This window comes from Ambystoma mexicanum, chromosome 5q (assembly GCF_040938575.1).
Source record: "Ambystoma mexicanum isolate Mex_15411 chromosome 5q, UKY_AmexF1_1, whole genome shotgun sequence".
NCBI classification, from domain to species: Eukaryota; Metazoa; Chordata; class Amphibia; order Caudata; family Ambystomatidae; genus Ambystoma; species Ambystoma mexicanum.
This window is the reverse complement of record NC_090933.1, coordinates 392,952,096-392,975,796: the sequence shown is the minus strand read 5'-3', so window position 1 is coordinate 392,975,796 and position 23,701 is coordinate 392,952,096. Positions and strand designations below refer to the sequence as shown.

The following is a 23,701-nucleotide window of genomic DNA, read 5'->3' as shown; positions in this document are numbered from 1 at the left end:
GGCAAGGCTTGACTTAAAAGGCTATTTTATTTATTTATTTTGCATTTGTAGGGCGCGCTACAGCCCACGGGCATAGAGGCGCTGTCAAGGATACTTAAGAAGGCTTGCTTGAGGGTTACAATAAGCGGCCAAAAAGTATATAACATTGGCTTTGGTTGGTACAGTTACATAACAGTATTATACAGTGTATCATTCAATGCAGGAACATATGACAGGGATCATACAAAGGGAAGCCCTCTAGACAAAAAGCCTAGTTTTTAGTGCCTTGCGGAAGGCAGCATGGGATTCAATTGATCTGATCTCATTTGGTAGGTTATTCCAGAGAGAGGCTGCCATAGTTGGGAAGCTCGAGCCCCCAGCACGCACTCTACGCGTGTGAGGAGTCAGGATGCGATTGGCATAGGCGGCTCTGGAGGGTCTGGACGCTGTTTGTTTGTGAATCCTTTGTTCAAGATAGGGAGGAGCGAGTCCATGAAGACATTTATGAGTTAGGGCAAGGGTTTTGAAGATAACCCTTTCTTTGATGGGTAGCCAGTGTGCCTCTCTCCTGACCAAAGAGATGTGTTCTCTACGTGAAATGCCTGTTGCGGCCCTTAAGGCATTGTTCTGGGCAATCTGGAGTTTGGCCAGGTTTCTTTGGGAGGTACCGATGAAGAGGGCATTGCAATAGTCAAGCCTGGAGCCAATGATAGCTCTGGCTATGGTAATGCAGTTCTGTTGAGTGAGGAAAGGCCTAATAGCATTGATCAGTTTGGAATGGTATGCTGCTGAGGAGGCTATAGCATTGACCTGCCTATCCATGGTCATGCTAGGTTCTAGGTATACTCCTAGAGTCTTAATGGTTAGTGATACTGCGATGGGGGTGTTGTCTATATTGAAGGCCTGATTCTCTTTGTCAAGTTTGCTCAGTGTAAGAGGGGACCCGATCAGCAGGAGTTCGGTTTTTTAACTGTTTAGACAGAGCCAGTTATCCGCCATCCAGGATTGAATGGTGGAGTAGATGATGTTGAGGGTATCTGTATCAGTGCGATAGTCTCCCGATAGGGGTATGAGCACCTGGGTGTCATCCGCGTAATTGGTATACGAGATGCCCAGTGAGTCCAGAATACGGAACAGGGGTCTGGTGTAGAGGTTATAAAGAGTGTGCATCTTGCATAAAGGTACAAGGTAGATTACTTGCGTTATGCCTCAACACATTTTCTCTACTAGCAAGCTAAGTGGCCAAGTTCTGGATAAGCTGGAGCTTGTTAAGCAGACAACCCAGCAAGCTGAGACATAAAGCACTGTTTGAAAATAGGCTGTGGTTGAGATTATCTGTTTGATAGCAGTTGCTCCTTACAGGATCAATTTTCCACATCCAACAAGGTTCTAAATCAGTCTTCCCAGCCCCCTGCAAGTCACGGCGCATTGGATCCTTGGTGTATTCCCTGTCTCCCCTTCATTCACAAGCATTCAAAGCTTAGGGCTACTGTGAACCATGGTTCAGGGCACTTTGATACACAATTTAATTGATGTATAAACGCCTTACAAATGCACAATAAATAAAATGGTTACATTCTTGAAAGATGGCTGTTCTGGGGATAGTTTCTTTTGCCATGAGCATCATTATTTTCTGGTTTCTACGTGCCTCTGAACTATGCACAGCATCATGATGACACAGTTCCCAGGACACATACAAACATCTCGAAGATGTTGACTGCTTTGCACCTAATTGGGGTGATATATCTTCTGACCTCTTAGCTATTTGAAACATTATCCAGTACTGTCTTGTCAGGACTCAATCCATTCGTTTCTTTGAACCCCTTTCCATCGTATGTGGTTGTGCAGTTGTAGAAACTTGTATATCTGAAAAATAATTTGTCTTTCTGTGAGTATTTGCATTATTTAAATATTGACGTTTTTTATTTCTGTGTAGGCAATATCGGGGTAATGAAGGGCAGATGCGGGAACTGCAAGACCAACTTGAAGCTGAACAGTATTTTTCAGTAAGTTTGTGTTCATCTGACCTGTAACTAAATTTGCAGGAGAAATGATATTGCTTTTTCTGTTTATCCAAACTGTCCTTTGTTAATTGTATGCAGGACTGGAAGACATTTACTTTTAATTCATACCTTTCTCTTACAGAGTCCACTTCTTTAGTTTCAGGGGCAGACTTGATTGGGAATCTTTAAGCATTCACTGAGTCATCTGTGGTGCTCCAGGCTGCCTCTGTCTGTGTCCTTGGCAACACTTTCTCCAGGAGTGACATAGCAGCCAATATTTATTCTATCTGTCTATTAATAAGTGGAAGGCCACTTTGTTTGCTGCAAATGTTATCCATTTTAAGACCTTCCACACCAGTACTACAGTTTCTAGATCACAAAAACAGATTATAGTGCGATCCATCTGTCCTTTCACACGCAAATGTTATACCAGTATTATTTTCTTGAGTTATCAAGATTACTTTTGCTCTCCAGGAGGAAGTAGGTGGATTCCTCTATAAAATCCAATCCCTAAAATGTATAACTCTTTCACAATATTCCAGAAACGTTTGGATAGCTTCCCTTCGATAATTAATGTACATATTCTAGACAAGTGTTTGCTTTCTTTGATAAAGGTATCAACTGAAGACTTGAGATGAAACTGGTTGCATCCATCTATGGTTTATGTGATTGTAACACTGAGGTTGTAATAAGCCTTAAACGACCTATCCGGGTGAGACTATGAGTAAACAGGGATATTTCTCAATATAACGGTGCAGAAGTTCAAGGAAAAACAATCCAGAGAGTGGGATGTTCAGTTCATAGTCTAATGTAGAACTGTGGACTGGAGTCAGGTCCTCTACTCTACAAAATATTTCTGGTCATGGTTTTCAAGGGATCCCTTTTGCCCACAGTTTCCTCATCTTAGAAAAGTCAGTCTAAATTAGAAAAAATCTGCCACCACGGGGCATAGTCCGGCTCTGTGTCAACTTCCCTCATTATCTTTGGTTCCCTTGACTCTGGATGTGACGTCATGGGCAGTTTATATTTGGAGCCGGTTGAGTCCCTTGACATCCTTTTTTCCTTTTTTCCACTACGCTCAGCAGCAGGGACTAATTCATTAGAAACAACATTGTAAGGAGGAAAGTCGTTTATTCTCCTTCGTCCTAAGTCACTAAATTCTATAAGTCTAAGGTTTCTGGTAAACCCCATGAAGGAGTCTGACTCAAGGATGACAATTTCAAGGGTGTTTATTAAACTAAAAAGAAAAATGCCTATCTATCCCTACTGTTAATGGGGATTTACCCCACCTACAAAACTAATACTAAGGGTGCTCGTCTGTCGTCAAAATCAAAAATAGTCCTCAGTCCAAACCTAATCACCATCTGGCCCTATCACTGTAGAGAAAACAACATAAAGACATAAGCCAAAGCCACAGCCTCTCAGCTAAGGCCATGCAAGGCCAATTATCCTTTAGATCTCTCTCTGGATACTGTTTTCAGTTCATACAAAAATAGTTCCGAAAATAAGTGCACTCGTACGTCCCGTCCCCTTTCCTCCATCCTTGTGGGCGTCCCCCAACATGGTGGCGGTACCTCAACATTTGGCAGTGACCATTTGAGCTTCCCCTTTAAATTTAGAGTAGTGCATGCAGGGGCTGCCTCTGTCGTGGGAACGCCCTGCCAAGGACCCTCCCTCCGGCACCTCACATCAGTCCCTTTTTCCGCGTGGACGGTGTCGGACCTGGCAGCCAGCGCATAGACTTTTTTAGCTTTCTGCTTGCTCCCCATTTGTTTTTTCAATCCTTATTTCACTTCCCTTCGGTGACTCGCCTCCGCCGGCGCATGTCGGCCGCAGTAGGATTCATGAGATGTGCCTCATGCGACCACTCGTTCCTGGCCTCAGACCCCCATGCACTCTGTCTTGAGTGTTTGGTGCCCGACCACCGCTGGGACGCGTGTTCGGCTTGCAGCACTCTCGGTCACAGGGCATTGAAGACTAGCTTGTCACGGTGGAGGGAGATCTTCCTTATTTCTCCTCTGCCCCATTTTAAGGGTTTCGTCTCCAGGACCTCTTGTCAAAACAAGGTAAGGCCCTTTGTTCAGCACTGCTCCACAGCGTGGCGACTCCTTCCCTGGGGTTCCCACAGATCGGGGGTCCGCGGATTCAGGTTCTGGCAGGCCCGAGCCCCTAAGGATACTGACTCCAAAGCTGAAGGGCACAGGGCCCTACTAGGCTGTCCTCGAAGGGCGATCAGGTTCGTCCTCTTCTTTTACCCCAGGGGGGGTAAGGGATCATCGAGAGCCACCTCCAAGCGTCTGTCCCCAGCACGACTACTGACACAGGTGCCAAGTGCGTTACCCTACCGGAGCTCGCTCCAAGGTCGTGAGTCAGGGCGCTACGACTACCTGCCCCCTGACTGTGGGCTCAGCACCTACCAGAGTGATCTCCAAGGTCGACACCTCTGCTTCTGGTGCAAGACCAAGCTGTATCCTCTCGTGTCTGAGGCCTCTGTGCCCTTCCGCCCAGGGTGTGGCGCAAGGCTTCAAAACGGCGCAGCGGCATGTGTCGGCATGTGGCGGAGCCTGTCAGGGCGGTGGTCATCTTGGATCCAGCTTAGGGCCGCAAGTGCTTTTGCCCCTCGAATGGGCTTTGCAGGATGATTCCAGCCCCCTTTCTTCTAGAAGCGGCAGCAGATCCAATGGTTCAGGCTTTTTGTCTACTCAGGGATACATCTATCCATCTCAGCCCTACCGCCACATGCACCAGGCGCCTCTGCGCTTTGACCAGGAGCGGGGGACTGGGCCCCTAGGGGCCAAGTGGCTTGTGAGGACTGCTTCTTAGAGTGCTTTGTCATCCTGATGCATTGCCCTCAAATGAAGGGGCTCCTGAAGGTCATTGTGAAGGAGGTCATCTTGCAGGCGGTGCCGCCCGGCCTCCTCCTCTGGGTTCTCATGCGCTCCCCGTACCGGTCCCTCCACCAGTTCAGGCCCTCTCAGTCGTTCTGACTCCTCCACCCCCTTCTGTACCACCAACGCCTCCCCCCTCAACAGCTGTTGGACCTGTCTCCAGCTCTGGATCTGGGGGGACCCTTCTGGCACCTGTGTCCCACGACCCGGATTCCCCTCGATCTGTGAAAAGGGGGGGGGGGCGATGGCGACGAGGATGACTATGAAACCCAGGACGATGAATCCTCTGCATCCGTTAAGGCCTTTCATGACCGCCTTCAGGGCCTGGTGGAGTTCTTGGGGGTCCCTCTGCCCGAGGAAGCCCCCCAAGAGTCGGGTCTGCTAGCAGAGGTCTTGGTGAAACGCACCACGGTCCGGTCTGGCATCCCCCTCCAGAAGGATGTCCTGCAGTTGGCGTAAAGGTTCTGGGAGAAGCCTACGGCCAACACCAAGATTGAATTGATATTCTAGATCGCGCTCGTAAACAAGTGTTTCCGAGCGTGACAAGGCAAGGGAGGGGAACAAGGGAGAACAAACAACGATCTTACTAGGCCCACTGACTTTGAGAACGCGCAAGTGCATGGGAGATAGAAAAATGTATGGAAGGGGGAGAAGTGGAAAGTGTAGAGCAAAGGAATACAGATAAATAATAAATAAATAATAACAAGCCACAAACAGTGGTAGTGCAGCCAGCAGGTGGTAAGTGCTAGGTTTAAGGCAACAGACGGGGTGAGTCTGGTAAGAGCAGAAAACATTTTGCTTATATATTATATAGTATAGTTATAGTTATATAGTTATATATATCTGTATAGTTACAGATACAGGCCCCAGTGCAAGGGATTGCCAGGAGTCAGTGCGGGTGGGTGGCAAGGTGAGCAGGTACCTGGGCCTGGAAGTCGGAAGGTAGGCCAGGTGCACGGTACCAATTGAGAGCAGATCAGCAGGGGAGAAGAGGGGCAAAGGCAGAAGCAAAGAGGAAAGTCTTGAGGTGCTTCCAAAACCGGAGATGATTTTTCTCAAATTTCAGAGTGGCAGGGAGGCCCCAGCCGAAGACAAAGATCTACCCCAGCTTGTTTCTTTGAAAAACGACTGACAATGAGAGAGTTAGAGGAGCGAAGAGCTCGAGAAGCAAGGTATTTACGAAGAGACAGCTCAATGTATATTGGACCCAGGCCCCAGAAACCCTTGTGGACAATACAAAGGACTTTGAATATATTCCTTGCAGCCACTTGGAGCCAGTGGAGACATTTCAGGGCTGGAGAGATATGATCCCAGGGCTTGAGGCCCAGGACAAGTCTTGCTGTCCTGTTCTGGATAAGTTGCAAAGGGCGGAGAGTAGAAGCAGGTAGATTTAGAAAGGGCTGTTACAATAGTCCAACCTAGAGTGAACCAGGGCTCGAGAGCAAGTGAGCTTCTGGGGGAAGGAGAGGCCAGGCAGAATACCTCTGAGGAGGTGCAGTAGGAAGTTTGACTTTTTAGAGTCATCAGAGATGTTGGCAGAGAAGGAAATTGTGAAGTCAAAGATGACCCAGAGGTGGTTGGCCTCTCAGGTAGGGGTAGGAGGAGTGCCAAGGGTGGCCAGCCAGAGAGTGAGAGGAGAGGAGAGGAAAGGGGAGTGAGAGTGTGCTGATGAGGAGGATCTCTGTCTTGCTGTCATTCAGGCAGAGATCGTTGGCGGCTCACCAATCCTGAATGGCAGATAGGCAATCAGAGATGAGAGAAGGAGAGGAGGTGGCAGAGGGAAGCCTGAAAATGAGTCATCAGCATAGCACGGAAAGTGGGAGCAGAAAATGGCGATGTTATAAGCCAGGTATTGGTTGAAAAGCCAGGGTGAGACCCCTGGGGAACACCACAGGTAGAAAGGGAGATGGATGAAAGGAAGGACCCGAGTTGGACCTGAGAGGGTCGAACAGAGAAGAAAGAGGTCACCGTGGCCAGAGCCTGATCGCTGATACACAGGAGTTCATGGAGATGGTTGAGCAGAATGGTATGGTTGACTGTGTCGACGGCAGAAGAGATCAAGTAGGATGAGGACAAGAGGGGATGTTAGAGTCAAGGTTGGAGAGAGATCTTCACGGATGTTCAGGAGAGCAGTTCCCTTGCTTCTGGAAGCTCTAAAGCCAGATTGATGGTCGTGGAGAAAACCAACAGAATCAGAGTGAAGGTAAAGCTGCTTTTCTAGGGGTTTGCCCAGAAAGGGGGTGATGGAGATTGGGCGATAGTTAGCTGGGCAAGAAGTGTCAGCTGTGGGGTTTTTGAGATTAGGGTGCACAAGAGTGCTTCAGGGGGGAAGGGAAGGCTCCTGAGGCAAAGGAGAGGTTGCAGAAATCAGCCAGGGCAGGATCGAGGGTGTCAATATGGTCCTTGAAGGTTTTGGAAGAGCAAGGAAAAACCTATTTTGACAAGGCTTTCATAGATTGAACTTGTCTAGAGACCTGGTCAAGGGAGAAAAGAGGAAAGGACGAGAAGGAATGGCTGTAGAAGCACCAGAATTCACAGGAGGAGGAGGGAGGAGACAGTGCGCAGGTTTAGGCTGACGGACGGGGAGCCAATCCTCCTTACCTCCCACCCGCAGCCCCATTCCTCTGTAGTGGCTGCAGCCTCCTTGTATTTTAAACCATAGACTTTGGCGTCTTCCTCCACGGGAGCTACCTCCAGTTGCCTCTCTAAGGAGGACAAAGCGCTGTTACTCCATCACAGGACTGCATCTGCAGCAAGCCAACGCAGATGCCCTCTTGGCTACAGCTAACCAGAAGCTGTGGCGGGAGCTCAGGCAGGAATTTGTGCCCAATCTCCCTTCAGACAAGCAAGCCTCCTTCAAGGCCTGTCTGCAAGATGCCTGGGCCATTGCGCAGGACCTCATGCAGTCTTCAGTCTCCCATATTTTCTTTTAGTTTATTCCGATTTTTAACAAATGTGTACAGTTACATTGTCATCCATTCACACATCAAAATCTACAACTCATCTCATACTTCTTTTCGTTAACATAATTATTTCTTTCCCTAATTTATTACAGCTTTGTTATTATCAAATCCATTTGATCCAAGTAAGAAGTTAACGCATAAGACACTTTTTTGTTTGATTCTGTTGCGAGAGCCACCCACCAATCCTCCCCACGCATTGATGGTCTGTTGTTTATAAAAGTACCCAAGTGTCTTGTTCTTAACGATCGAAGTGCAGGACAACAAAGGGTTAAATGCTTTAAAGTTTCGTCTGCATTTTTACATAGTCTGCATTTAATATCGGGCAATAAGTCTTGCTTCTTTAGAGAAATTGTTTTTTTTGTCTGAAACTGATTTGTTTGTTTTGATTTGGTCGAAATTTCATCATTGTTGTTCTGTGTTTTGGATTAGGAGATTTCTCGAGGTAGCCTGGTATCGTGTTCACTACTTTTACTTCTGGAGCAGCATTTTTCTTCAACCTGTGATCTGCTCTCATCTCCACAATGTTCGCCCAATCTCGTTGCCACAGTTTCTTTTTCACTGCATTTGGATTGTCTTTTAGATTCGCTCTGTCTGTGTTCAGTTGCATAAGGACGTTTGCCCATCGCCATGGGATTGTTTCCTTGTTCTCTTTTATTAGATCATTAAGAATATGAAACTGAGGGGCTTGATCTTCTGCAGTTATCTTTCTATAAGTCGACAGCAGGTTCCATACAACTCTTGCGTTGATGGATATCAGTCCCAGCTCGTATCCTATACATGTTGTCGGGACACCTCTCCGCAGTTTCAATACTCTTCTCCAAAATGTGTTCTCCAGAAATGTCCACAATGTGTGTGAAGAGCCCAGTGCACATTCAGCGCTGTGTATCAAGGCAGGCTCGACCTTCTGCTTATAGTGCACAATCACAGGTTTCAGCGAGAACTTGCCGTATGTCATATTTATGTTTAGACCTTGACCTGCTAGTTGCTTACATTTGTCCTTTGCATTTTGTACCCATGGGCCATCATTAATACTACTATTTATCCACATGCCAAGATAAGAGAGTTTTGTTCACACTCCTCAGGGGTTCTTTCCCCAAATACTGCATACATTTCTTTTGGCGACTCTATTTTTCCTTCTTAGATCTTGCAGGATCAAAATTTCGGATTTGGCAGGATTTATTTTCAAGTCGTTGGATCCGACGTATTCTTCTAGTGCGGACAGCTTATGTTGTAATCCAATGGGAGGCACGTCCAACAGGACCAAATCATCTGCATAGAACATCCAGCCAATATGGTGCCTGTTGATTTTAGGAGGGAATGCGACAGCTTTCCCCAATGTTTCACCAATATCATAGTTGAACATGCTGAACAATATAGCAGCAAGGAGGCAGCCCTGTCTGACACCGTGAAAGGTCTCAATAGGTGCAGACAGGGTGCAAGCCTAATCAAGCCGAATTTTTATTTCGGTTTGGGTGTGAAGATCTTTTATCGCAGTTATCAGGCTTGCCGGGCAATTCCATTTTGCTAATTTGGTCCACAGCAATTCTATATTTACACTGTGGGCTAGGTCAATGAATGCCAAATATATTTTTCTCCCCTGTCGAATCACCTCCACCTTCAGCAGGTTAATTAGCAAACGATTCAGACCACAGCCCACGCCCTTGACTAACCCGGTTTGTCTTGGATCACAGTTGCCTGAAAACTTTACCCATGTTGTTAATTGTTGTTCGATTTGTGTTAAAAAGATCTTACCAACTACATCTAAGAACGCAATTGGGCGTTACATTTTTGGATATGATCATTGTCCTTTTTTGAAAATAGGTACCACGATTGCGCTCCTCCATGTTTCCAGAAACTGGCAATTATTTAAGATCAATCCAAATAGAGAATAACAGAAGTTAGCCCACTTCTCAGGATTCTGTTTAAATATCGCATTGGTGAGCCCGTCGGGGCTGGGAGCTCTCGACAAACAAATTTACTTTATATTTTGCAAGATATCCTTAATCTCCATTTTGATGTCCCATCGTACCAAGGTTGGCAATTTTGGATCTTTTATTTTGTCGTGCTTCGCAAACACTGATCTATAGTGATGAATCCACTGGGATTCTAAGACCATGTTACTGGTTATGGCAGATTGTGGAGCTGAAGTATCATTTAACAATTTCCAAAAGTCTCTCATATTTTTATTGGCAATAGTTGTCATCATCGCCTCGGCATCTTGTTGATATAAGATGGTGCCTATGAGAGATTATCCATTTTTTATCGCCTGGTTTAGCTTTTTTGATTTCATGTGTTCGAAACTGTGTAACGCTCTTCCCAATGTCTCTTATTGTTTTGCATAGGTCTCTTTTTCTTGTTGCCACATCATGATTTCTTACTTGGCGTTTTTTAAACATCAGTTTGCCTAGGCCAATTGAGCTTTCTCTATATTGGTCTACTAGTGCCCATTAATTGATTTGGTCACTCTGATTCTTTGACATGTCTGATTGAAGTAGTATTATCATTTTGTCCACTTTTACATCGTCAAGCCTTAGCCTTTTATGACCTGGTTCAACCAACAGTTTTTGTATGAGATTTCTTTGGACAGTTAGAGATGTTTTTTGCAAGGGTATTTTGACCAAGTTGTGGTCGCTTTGTTCCATCTGGATTACATGCATGGCGGATGCGTACTTGGCTATTCGCTCTGATGCAAAGATATAATCAATGATTGATTCTTGTCTATTTCTTTGCCAAGTGGATTTTGGTGGTATATCTCCTTTATGATTTACGTTTAGCATGGATAGTTCCCACGCATCCATTTCTTAGAGCCATTTGTCGGCTGCTCTGACATTTGATTTAGGTCTTCCTATTTTTTCTTTATGCAAAGCATTGACGTGTATACAATGTTCAAGTCTCCACATGTTAACATATTCGCCTTTGACTCTGTTGCTTTAATACTGTTGATTATCTCACAAATGTGGTCAACAAATGGCATCAGTCCTACCGACAAGGGTTGCAAATAGACATTTATTATGTGCATGTGAGTCCCAATAAGCTTTAGATGTTCCGGTACACTTAGTAGGACCACTATATACGGAGAATGGTTCTTAGTACTGACCGATTGACAACCACTTCCTTTTTTGATCAACATTAATAAACCTGCCATGGGGCGACCCTTGGATCTTTTTATTGCTGGATTATAGCCAATCTCGTACCCCTCTGCAATGGGTGCCTCAACTAGACCGGTTTCTTAAAGATTCAAAATGTCTACCGATCTTAAATCGGCATTGTTTTTGTTAAAGAGATGTTCATGCCTTCTTGGATTCCACGTGCCAATGCAAACTGCTTTCTCTTTTTCAGATGTCTTATGTTAACTGTTATTACTTCCAGCCAGAGTTCCTGCAATCCAATTCCATTTTTCATAGTTCTCTTCATCAGGTTGAGCTGCCACCTTTTTGTTTTTTTCCAGGCATTGGTTCTGATTAGGTACGATTTGTAATTCTTATCAGCTCTTCCATGGGCAATACTTTTTTTCTGCACTTCAGAGTTCACAATATCCGCCACAGCATTCTATGTGCAGGCCAGCATTGCTGATCTCTTGAAGTTTGGATATTTCTCTGATTGCGAGTTCTTATTGTTATCTTTTCTGCTGCGCGGCATGATCACCACTAGTAGAAATTTGTGATTCTTCACCATTTTTGCCACGTACTCCAATATCTTTAATATCAAAGCCCAGAGGATTAATGAGAGATGCAGCGTTTAATATCATTTCACTGATTAAGGACGATTGTATATGTAGAATTACGCAATCATGTTTTGAGTCCTCCAAAAATTCGACTGTTTTGATGTCATCAGCCACCAACATTTGCAAATGTGGGACATGGTGCAATAGTTGCAATACATTCGTTCTGTTAAGAATGAGACCATCTTTTACAGAAAGTATGCGTTCCAATAGTAGAGCGTGGTTATATCGCATTATTTGTTTGTTTTTATGAGTATCTTTTCTGGAATACTGCAGATTAAGTTTTCCACTCCAGCCAGAGCCAGGTGATTTAGAATTGCCTAGTCCAGCTGAATGTGTATCATCATGGTGCTGTATATTACGGTATCGAACGTCAGGTGCTTGGTTTTTATTTGTGTTAAGTTCTTTTCTTGGCAATGAAGAGTGATTATGTTCCAAAGACGGGTTCCTTTACAGGCTTTGTGCCTTAACCATTGCTCTTTTTTCATCTAATGTGTAAAAAATTTAGAGGCTTGTATCGCTGGTACATGTATGAATTTCGAATTCCTTACTTAGATCTCGATTTCAAACAATTTCACATACTCTTAGATGGCGAGCTTTCTGCTGCATGTTGGAGTGTTGAGGCTCAGGTTCTAGCTTTTTGTCCTCAGGGTCAATATAAATCAAATTCTTTTCAGTATGACAGTGGCTTTTGATCTTTTCCTCCTCATCTGTTTCATAAGTGGATAAGTTTAAAAGATTCACTATTATATCCGCTTCAGAGGACACTTGTTCGTGCATTTCTGTTTGCTGTGGTTTACCAGAATTACTTGCGAGTTGGTCTTCTTGTATATTCTGATTTATTTATTTACTTATTTTATTTTTTACGGCTTTTGCCAGCATACCATTAATGCTAAGTGTTTTTATGTTTCTTAGGAATTTTCTGGAGCTATTCACATAACAAGCCTTCCCTCTTTGCTGATTTTTCGTTTTTTTGCTTGGTGGATTCTTATTCACCTGTCTTTTAGTCACTCCGGATTTGAGGGAATAAAAGATAGAATAAATCATTTCTTCTTTGTTTGCATCTGTTAGAGCGTTGTTAGCTTTGACGTTACCATTTTCATTTGTGTTGATCATTGTTACTGGCTCCGTCAAAGGAGGCGAGTTGATATTCAGATCAACCGAAGGGTTGCCAATTATGCCTTCTGCACTTGCTGATGTAGATGGTAAGATGGAAGGACCAGTCAACTCAGCGGTTTTTGTCAAGCACCCCGGGTGGTCAACTCCGGAAAGCTATTCTTTTGCTCTTCAGAGAACATACTGCAGGTAATACTGGCATCTCTGGGGGCTGTCTCGTTTTACCTTTGTTTCAGTAACGAGAGTGCTTCCCGAACTACCTCAGCCAGTAGCCTTTTATCCTCAGAGTTATTTTTTATTTGTTCCATTAGTAGTTTTAAAGCCGTTTCCACTCTGCCATTCTCATTTGTCACTGATTTTTTTATTTATTTGCTACTAGTTCCAATTCCATGTTCACCATTTTGGAATTTAACAGTGCATTATCATTCAGTTGTTCATATAGCTTTAGAAACGGAGCAACAGAGATTGTTAAAGATGACATGATATTAGGGTTAAGATCCGCAATCACTTTTTGTACAATGTGTTTAATAGTTGTGTCCATTGTGGAGCCATCTTAATTTGTTCCCTTTCCATTTGAATGCGGCGCCTTACTTTTGGATACTCTCGTACTGCAAACAAGGAGTCACTTGACGAATCAGAGGATTTAGACATGGTTTCCCTCCTGTGTTTACTGATACTCTTTCGACATCTAGATTTAGGTGTGACATTTCGGTTGTTAGTTCCCTTTGGCGAGAAAGTCTGCCCTCTCTGTTGTGAGCAGGCAATGGGTGACAAACTGCTGGAATCAATCCTTCTTCATTTTCTTGATGGAATATATAGACGACAGTTGGTCCGGATTCATGAGGATATTTTAGGTGCGCTTTCGTTGGCTGTGAGCATGCTTTTTTAACGACTTCACTTCTGTTGTCTTTTGTTTGTTTATGGATTACATTGTTTGTCATTTGTATTAATTCTCATAGAAGTGTCTCCACCATGGCTATGGAATTTAGTCGGGTTGGGCTGACTACTTTTTTGGTCGTTTCATCCCGTTTTGAGGATAAGGTACTTCACAGGATGCAGGAATTTAAGCGGCGTGAAATACTTCTTCTAATCACTTCATCTGAGAGTTAGTTTGATTATATGTTTGATTATGTGTTTGGTTAATTCTCAGCTCATCCCAAATATCAACATCCCTGCCACATGTGTTTGTGTCACAAAACTGGGACGAGATATTCTTGTTGGAACAATTATACACATATGCTTACTCCTGCGCCAGTTTTGATCATTAGTTTTCCACAACCCACTGCGTTCAAGTCAGCAGCTGTGACCATCAGAATTTCATCATTCGTTTGAAGTTTTGCTGCAAGCAGGTCAGATGTACTTTTTTCGGTCACACTCATACTCAGTTCATCGGTGCTAAGATTACACCAGACCTGCCGCTCTCCATTCACCTTGTCACCATTCTCCATCTCACAAATGGCACATCTCGCGGCCTCTGACGCACGCCAAGCGAGTACATGCAAGCGGGAGACTTCTGTGTGATTTTTATTTGTAAAAAGGCCTGGGGGAATCAGAAACGGACCCATTCGATCAATTGTTGAATGCGATGAATATGACTTTACAATCACTCAGTCACTACTGTTATTAGAATCACTAAACGGGACCTCATTTAGATCAACCATTGCATGCGTCAGACAAATTGTTTCACTCACTGTTTTACTTTTGCAACGATATCAATGAGAGGTATAATACTCTACGAGATTGCCGATTTGCAACGTCGCTGTTGATTTCTCATCGTGGGATAAGTAGTCACCGGCTGTAAACTGGGCTCCATCTGCCATGCTCTGTTTTTTTTAAAGACCGTGCAGAAGCCACAGGTCTCCCTCCCAAGCCTGACCAAACACGACAAACACTCCCACACACTCTGCAACGCTTCTCATCGGAGTCTGGGTATTTCATTCTTTAGGCTCCGCCTCAGTGTGAACAGTGAGAAAATCCTTGTTCGTAAATCCAGGCAAACAAGGAAATCTCAGTGTAAAAGTGCAGCGTCCAAACACGATAAAACACTCCCACACACTCCGCACAGTTCCCATATCAACAAAGCCGGCAGAGAGATGTGCCTTGGGGTCGAGATGAGGAGGATGGTGTGGATACACGCCACTAAGTTTTCATCTGACGTGCAGGAGTGGATCTGCCCTTCGAGCGTGTGGACCTTTTTCATTCGTCGACCGATGGCGAATTGACAAAGAAAACCTCCACTCAAACCGCCAAGTCCTTGGCCATCCTGACAAAACCAGGTGAGAAAGCATTCCCTCAGTCCCAGGGTAGGACTGAGTTCAAGCCCAGTGCTTTCTCCTGCTTCAAGGGGTTTCGGGGCCGCGGTACACAGAGATCTGACGAGGTCGCTCAGCGACAACAGCAGGAGCAAGCCACAGGGGACGTTGAGCTGGTTTTTCCGCTCCCCCTCCTCTGCACCTGCCTCCGACGCCAAGAAGCTGTGACGTTAAGGTCGGGGAACACTGCTCGCCTGTGGGTGGGAGGTTGGGGCATTTGGCTTTGTTCCAGAACACCTGGAAGCATCTTTTCAGCAACCTATGGATTCTGTCTGTAGTTTCCACAGGCTTCAGTCTTTCTCTTACTTTGCCTCTACCGTTCTCTCCTCCTCTGCGTCAGATCTGGACCCCGGCTCTTTTACGGGAGGTCCTTTCACTCTTGGAGATGCAGGCTCCTCTTTACGACAGAGGCTTTGGTTACTATTCCAAGATTGTTGCAGTACCCATGAACAACCAGGCTGGCCTGTGAGTAGTCCTGAACCTGTCATTTCTAAATATGTCTTTACCGCTGGAAAGTTTCAAGATGATTACTCCCGCGCACATAGCCGAGTCTCTCTGCAGGGGACTGGATGTACCTGGACGGGGCGTGGCCAGCAGATATGTGAACAAGACGTGTTTGTTCTGAGCTCCCGTACAGATCCATCATTGATAAGTTTCTCAGGAATCCAATTGAGTGAAATACATTCTGCGGCGAATACGAAGCATTGGGAAAATTCGAGGGACGCTTTCCCACCGGGGGAAAAAAAGTCTTCGGTTGCTCCTGGCATGCCGAGTGGAAGCGAAAAGACGGCTCTGATCGCAACCAAAATGGGGGGGCGCCATTCGGAGGTTGTGAGGAGGAGCCGAAAGTTCCCCTGGGATGCAAAGGGAAGCGAGCCTGTGCCTCCCATGCTCCCACTAACGAGAAATGGTGGCAGAGACAGCAGACTCATTCTACATGACCTGAGCAGCTGTAATGGGATCAGGAGAGACAGGAGGTGTGGCGATACTTGCACGGCGCAATATACTGGGGCTCAGGAACTGGCACGACTGCCAGTTCGGGAGCAGCCTGTGCGTGTTATGGCCTGTGGAGAGAGTGTGACACCCCAAGCGGACTTATCACACAATACCGAGGAAAGTAGCAAAGATCAGGGGCATTAAAAAAAACTCTCTGCAGCCTGTGGACAGCGGCTTGCTCATCCCCCTACTTCCCCCACTGCCCCTTCCTTGTTTTTGATCGCGAGAGCGTCAGGAGGCTCCTGGGTGTCATGGAAGCCCTCCTTGGCCATAACTGAGAGGCTCCTGAGATCTACACCACAGTCATAACGCAGAGTTCCGAGCAGAGAATTACAGTAAATAAGGGCTGGTGAGTGCATGAGGGACATATGCCGGAAGGGAATAAGGGAAAAAGCCCAGCAGAACTGAGGCAAACTAAAATTGACACGTTTGCCAGGAAAGGAGGGCCAAAACAAGATCCTAAGGAGACTGAAGGACAATCAAAAGCGGACCACCAAGGACCTCTGACAGTTGAACCGGACACCAGAGTACTGGAGGCAATTGCAGCCCTGAGATCGTCAGTGGAGTCCTGCATTGACGAAATAAAATGTGATGTAAACTTCCTGCGGCAGTATGTGAGAAACTTGGCGAGCAGAGTGGGGGAGATGGAAGGAAAAGTGGAAGAAATGTCGACCACCACGAGGGACCTACAAGCAACAGTCTGGGAGTTAACAAAGAAAGTACAGATGTTACGAGATCGAGCAGAGGACACGGAAGAGAAGACGTGGAGAAGTAACATCAGAATCCTTGGACTGCTGAACGGGGAGGAAGGGAGAGATCTGCACCACATTTGTTGAAAACATGCTACTTCCAAAAATCGTTCCAGGATCATTATCACAAGGGTTTACTGTGGAAAGAGCCCATAGAGAACTGACGAGAAGACCCCCCACACCAGGTGTTCCACCTGAACCGATCATTGCTAAGATATTAAATTTCAGAGACAAAGAAAAAATCCTGGCCTTCTCCAGAGGAGAGGGAGAGATCCAAAGGGGATCAGCCATGCTGGCAACTTACCAAGACTATACCCTGCAAGTCCAAAGAAGGAGAGGCCAATTTGTCCCGACGAAAGCAGACTACGACAGCAGGGAATAAAATAAATGCTACTAAACCCAGCAAAGCTGAAAGTGATTTATAAAGGGAAGACCTTGTTTTTCGTCGCTCCCGAAGAAGTGATTGTGTGGATGGATATGAGTGAAATGTAGCCAATGGTGGAGAGACATAACAACACTTGACATTATAACGGTAGGTGGAATGTCGCAACAAGTAAGAAGCTCTCGATGCAGAGACACCAGAGGGTGCTGCAAGTATGGGACTAGAACGATAGAGCCTACTTTATAAAGCTTCTCTTTTTTTTTTCTTTTTTCTCCCATTTCTTGGGACTCAGACATTGGAAACCAACAGGCTAGGTAATCTGGCCTGTTAAGCAGAAACCTGTGCAGTTCCCTTAGGGACCACTGCAAAAGATTTAGGACTACAGGTGTTTGGCAGTAAACCCACTTGGTAGCAGTCTGTACCACACAGATTCACTTGGTAGCTGTGGCTGAGCAGTCAGACTTCCCTCAAGAAGAGCTAGACAGTATGTAGAGTATACACAATAGGTACAGAGATACAGTAGCACAAGCAAACACTGACCAGAGCTTTGGTGTAAAAGTATATAATTATTTATTTAAAGACACACTTGAAAATTACACTAGCACAAAAGAGGTAAGTAAATTCAGCACACAGCCACTATTATATATATATATATATACAACCCTCATTACTTATTAGACTAGTCTTAGTGAGAAACACCACTTATTTTCAGACAGAGGTGAATGCTTAACATAAAATGGCGCTCTAATAAGTTATTAAAAAAAAGGGAGGGAAAAAGGCAGAGTTATGAAAGCACACAAGTTTCAATACTTTTAAAAGAACAACAGTAAGGCAGGATAGGCAGAGTTCTACTGGAGAGCAAGGAAGTCAATTGCAAGGCCCACTCTTGGAGAGAGCAAGCAGAAGGGGTCCAGGTTCACACAGTGGGGTTATGCCCAAAGAGTCTTGTAAATAGTTCGCACAAAAAGGATGAAATTAAAGTCATGAAAAGTTAGCTAGGTTGTCCCAGGCCAGCCCAGGTTAGAAAGTCGAGGCTTTACTGTCACCCCGAATGATCTGTCGCAAGGGAAGCCAGGCGGGACACAGTACCTTAAGTGTGAAGGGAGCTCCAGCGGGAGCAGTTGTTCCTGGCAGCGGGTGCAAGTCAGTGTTTCATCCAGAGGAAGAGGAGTTCTCGCCGTGGAGGAAAGAAGAAGGTCGTTGCACTGCCAGGGAAGAAACCAGCTGCAGAGTTCTTTCGGTTAAAAGGTACTACCCTTCTCTTTGCAGTAGTGGTAAGCCGTGGTATTCTGGTTGCCGGGGTGCTTGGCACGGGCAAGGCGGCCACGAGATGCTCTAGGAAGGTGAAAAGAAGGCAAAACTGGTTATCCCCACCAGTCAAAGGAAGAAGACTCTCCGGACTGGAGATCTCCTCTGTCGTCGGGAAAAGTGGTGAGACGGTTCAGCAGGGCTCCACCGGTGGTGTCGTCGTTGCAGGTCAGCTCAGCTTCTCCCTCCTCGGATTCTTAGGTCCTGTGGCGACTTCTGAAGTTCCAGTCCCCAAAGCCCTGCTTTTATGCAGCACACCCCCATTCACTCAGCCTAGCTGTCAATCAATCATGCTAAGTGGTGAGCCGGCCAGCTCACCACTTGGGCCAATCACACAAGAGTGCGACTTGAGTTACCTAGGTAACTCAGTCCAGGGTGCCTAAACCCCCTCCCACACCCCCTGTGGTACCCAGACAGAGTGGCACCACTTTTGGAGGCTTCTGTGGAGAAGCCCGCCAAAAAGTGGAACAAAGGGCTCGACTTGGGTTGGAGTCACAGAAGAGAACACAAACGCCATTTTAGAATCGAGTTCTGGCAAAAAATACCAACCGGTGAATTAATATTAAATAAATAAACCGGCGGTATGTTCGAGGCTATAAGAATTAAATAATTAAAGTTGGTAGTCTCGAACAATGGGAAAATCCCATAGAGATATATTCGCGGTCGAATATAAAAAGTAGTATCCACTGCCACCAGCCAAAACTCGATCAGGGGGGACGGAGACGTGCCCCCTCGAACAACAGACCCCGGGGCAATCGAATTGCCCCGACCAGTACGTCCACAATATGATGGTTTGTACTGGTTTCTGTTCATAATTTGGGACTAGTAAAGCCAATGGTGACTTTACATGCCCTGGGAGACAGTAGTCAGTCCCAGGGTATGGAGTTTATGTTGGGGGGTCGCTACGACACCCCTGGGTTACTGCACGGAGGGTGCTGTGTAACCCACATTAAAAAAACACATGAGACCCTATGGAGTAAAAGACCCCATAGCCCATAAAACACATGGAAAGATAAAGGAACACCTCAAATCATGTCTAAGAGTGGGAGTAAAAGAGTCTCACTTTTAGCAGGAGAAAAGAATAAACCCCAAAAATCCAGCAAAGCTGTTGGGGGACTCACTAGGTTTGGGAAATTAGCCTTTACAGAGAATTCTCCCTAACATGGCCATATGTACAGTTCCTATTTCTTGTCAACTACTTCTTCCCTGCAAGAGACTTGGTAGATACCGGGTGTTATCGACCCACCAAGTTCCCAGCAACGGTGGAATAAATGCTGGTAATGCTCTACAGAAGAGTTCTGATGGACAGTTAGTTACAGTTCTATGTGGGTTGTTTGGGTTAATACACAGCTTGGTCAGACATAATATCGAACAGAAGTTCACAGTAGGGATGGGGAGACAAGGATGAAAGACCTTGGGGCGCCTACAAGGGAGTGATGGAGAGAGGGTGAAACAGAGAAAGCCCAGATGGCAGAAGTACTAAAAATGTCATCCTGGAATGTCCGAGGGCTGAATGATTATGTTAAACGGGTCAGGGTGGTGTCATATATAGGGTGAAAAGGTATTTTGATAGTATTTTTACAGGCGACCCATCTCACCGCAGAAAGACCAGCCCGGATCCTACAGAAGTGGCAAGGGAAAGGGAAAGGGTCAGTTTACTCCAGTTATGCGAGGGGAGCACTCATCCTTTTTAGACAGGACAGAGGTTTGCCTGATAAACACCTATGCTCCTAATCAAGATGCGTCTACTTTCTTCTGTTCCCTCTATGTCAAGCTTGCCCCCTGTCGAGGAGCGATATGGGTCTGGGGAGGGGATTTTAATTGTAACTTCGATCCAGGACTAGATAGATCAGATAAGCATGTGACCCCATGCACCCCTGCAAGGGTCCTGAGGACATTATTAGAAGACTTGGAATTACATGATATCTGGCGATGGCTTATGGGCTGGAAGAGGGAGTTCTCCTACAATTCAAGTGTGCATGATGTTTAAACGCGCATTTACTACTTTTTTACGGGAGAAGACCATCTGGGGCAATTCGTGGGAGCCTCGTATGAGGGTAGGCCGCTATCAGACTATTCCCCACTGATCAAAAAATGGGTAGTGAGTAACAGGCCGGCCCCAGTACCCACGTGGAGAATACGGTTGGAGACCTTGCGGGATGAACCATTTTGGGAGGGTATGGCGCAAAAAATAGAAGAATACTTCAGCATTAATGAAGGGAGTGTGAGTAGTAGAGGGACCTTATGGGGGACTGCCATAGCAAAGTCTGGAGGGAACCGAAGGGAGGTGGACCAAAGTCTGGCCAACATTGAAGAGAATATTAAAACCGAGGAAAGAGCACCCCGTGGAATGGGAAGACTGAGGATACTCTCATTCAGTTGAGGCAGGAATGTCTGGCGCATTGGGAGAGTCTTGAGAGATATAGCTTTGTCAGATACTCAGAGAAGTTACATGGACAAGGGGACAAGCCGGGTAGACTATTAGCGTGTCTATGTCGGAGTGCTTAGAGTCTAGATGGGATTACTAAAATAGAAGATGAGTGTGGAAAATTATGGAGGTCATAGGGTGAAATCAACAAAGCCTTTCGGAGATTCTATCAAAAATTATATAGCGACGGTGGAGACAATAGAGAGCGGCAGATCATGGAAACCCTGTCAGATATAGGAATAACCACCTTAAGTATGGAACAGGCGAGAGAACTGGAGGCACCTCTTACAATTGAAGAGGTGCTGGGGGTGATTGCTACTCTGCCTACAGGTAAGATGCAGCGGGAGATGACCTACCGACTGAATTCTATAAAGAATGTATTGATGTAATAGCCCATGGCTGCTACCGACCTTTGAGGAAGCACATGAGGTGGGTGGCCTGCCCAATTGCATGGAGGAATCTATAATCCTGATTCTGAAGCCCGGGAAAGAGGGAAGATAATGTGAATCGTACTGCCCGATATCCCTGATTAACCAGGATACCAATATACTCACAGCAGTTCTGGCAGCTAGATTGAAGAATGTAATTGGGACAGTGATTCACCATCCAGAGAGGGCGATATCTGAACATCTTAGGAGACTACATGCAATAATAGAAGGAACACGGAACTGGTCGCAGGGGTGTGTGGTAATAGCATTGGATGCAATAAAGGCATTTGACTCTGTCAGATGGGAGTGACTGTTCGCCTTTTTAAAATACTTTGGGATGAGGAAGAGGTTTATGAAGTGTATTCATATGCTTTATTCTATACCGGTGGTGAGGGTACATACAGGTTAACACATCTCGGGCAGTTTTCCATTCAAAGACGAACCAAACAGGGATGCCCGCTGTCCCCCATGTTATATGTCTGGCGCTCAAGACATTGGCAGTGTTCTTAAGAAGAGAGTTCAAGGACACAGGTCTCTTGGTGGATGGGATGCACCACGTTGGCTCGCTATATGCAGATTGTATGTTATTATACGTGCCTAGCCCAGAAGACAAACTGGAATCCTACCTGGACGTGCAGATCATTTCGCAAGGCTATTTGGGAGACCAATTAATAGGGCAAAATCCTGTATATTTCCATTGGCAGGATGGGTGGGAGTGGAGTAATTACAACTCCCAAATCTCGGGTTACATTGGAAAGTTAAAACGTTTGAATATCTAGGAGTTAACATGCATCATGATACAAAACTGACCCATCAAGAAAACACGCTGAGGGCAAAACATGGTTTAGTGATTTCGATTAAGTTTTGGGAGAAGTTAGCCCTCTCAGTAATGGACAGAATTGCTCTGTTGAAAATTGTTGCCCTTCTCCGGTTACTATACCATTTCCTGAATGTTCCATACCTCATACCAAGGTCGGTCTTCAAAGAACTGAATATGGTAATACAAGGTTTGACATGGGGAACAGGGAGGCACAGTGTAGCCATGGACATGCTATGTAAGGATTACGAGAAGGGCAGGGTGAGTCTTCCCCATTTTGGATTATATTACTTGGCCGGTCAACTACAACATGTTGCTGGTTGGTTGGCGGACATAGAGACAATAGAGCACATGCTTCTAAGCGCGAGACTCACTCCCTATTTACTAAAGGAAGCACTGTGGTAGAAAGGAGGTAGAATCAAGACCCCCCCCCCTAGGTAAGAAAATTTGGACCAGGACCAAGGTGTGGTTGAAACTGGGAGAGCCGTATTCTCACCACATTCCCCTAGCATCGATATATGGTAAAAGCACAGGAGACCTCGCGCAGATTAGGACACAATGGGAGACCAAATGACTAGCAACAGTGGGAGAATTGTTCTCACCTGAAGGGCTCTTGCATTTTCAAGACGTGAAGGAAAGAGTATGGAATAGGTAGAGGACAGTTCTTAGCATACTCCAAAATGATATCTGACATGAAGAAAAGATTGCAGGGCCTCCCACCCCTCCCGGTAGAAGATAGTGTACTTCTGTTATTGTTTGTTATCTCCGAGGGAGGACACAGTGTGTCTAGATTGTATCAGGGGCTGCTGGAAGCAGTGACAAAGGTGGAACCCAAAGGGAGGAGTAAATGGGAATTGGATATAGGCTGGAAGTTTACAGATTCAGAATGGGCTCGAGCATTAATGTACCCGAAGAATGTCTTGAGAAATGCTAAGCTAAAGCGGACTCCTATATTTACTTCATAGGGCGTATATGACACCACATCTTATTGCCCAATTTCTGAGGTCAGAGGAGAAGAGGTGTCCCTGGAGTGGGGAGAATGGGGCAGATGTGCTGGATATGTTCTGGACATGCCAGGTGGTTCAGGGGTTTTGGCGGGAGATGGAAGCAAGGCTTGGAAGAGAAGGAATAATAAATTATATGTGGACCCCGGAAGCTTGTCTGCTGGTAGTGTTTACGCGCCCTAACCATGCTAAATTAGAAAACAGGTTGATAGACTGTGCCTGGGTGTTAGCAAAAAGGATTGCTATAGCGTAGATATCGCAACAGTGTCCGTACATAGACGGGTGGTGGGGAGACCTGAAACGCTGGTCCATAGCTGAGGGTACAGTGTGGTATGGGCCAATTCAAATTGGTAGAGGAAAGAAATATGGAGTGCGTAACGACCTCGAATTCCTTAGTGCATGCATTGTTTAGCTCCCCGGTTGATAAGCCCCCCTGAATTCCCATCGGGGAGAAGTAGCGCAATAGAGTGGAGGAGAGATTAGTTACGTGGAACAATCGACTGTAAAGTAGAAAGAATGTGACCAAAGTAGGTTAGTGCGAGGAAATTGGTGGACTTCCAGTAAAAAATAAGCGGTGTATGCAGCTGTTACAGTTTTTGTTGTGTTG

The 23,701-nt window shown here is 45.6% G+C and overlaps 1 protein-coding gene across 1 annotated transcript in view; it reads left to right on the top strand.

Moving 5' to 3' along the window:
• Positions 1-23,701, top strand: part of ROCK1 (Rho associated coiled-coil containing protein kinase 1) — a 3,300,884-nt gene that overhangs the window by 2,339,818 nt on the left and 937,365 nt on the right. Inside the window, exon 21 of the mRNA XM_069620881.1 lies at positions 1,916-1,985. Within this exon, the coding sequence (XP_069476982.1) occupies positions 1,916-1,985 (70 nt within the window). The remainder of the gene's footprint in view (positions 1-1,915; positions 1,986-23,701) is intronic.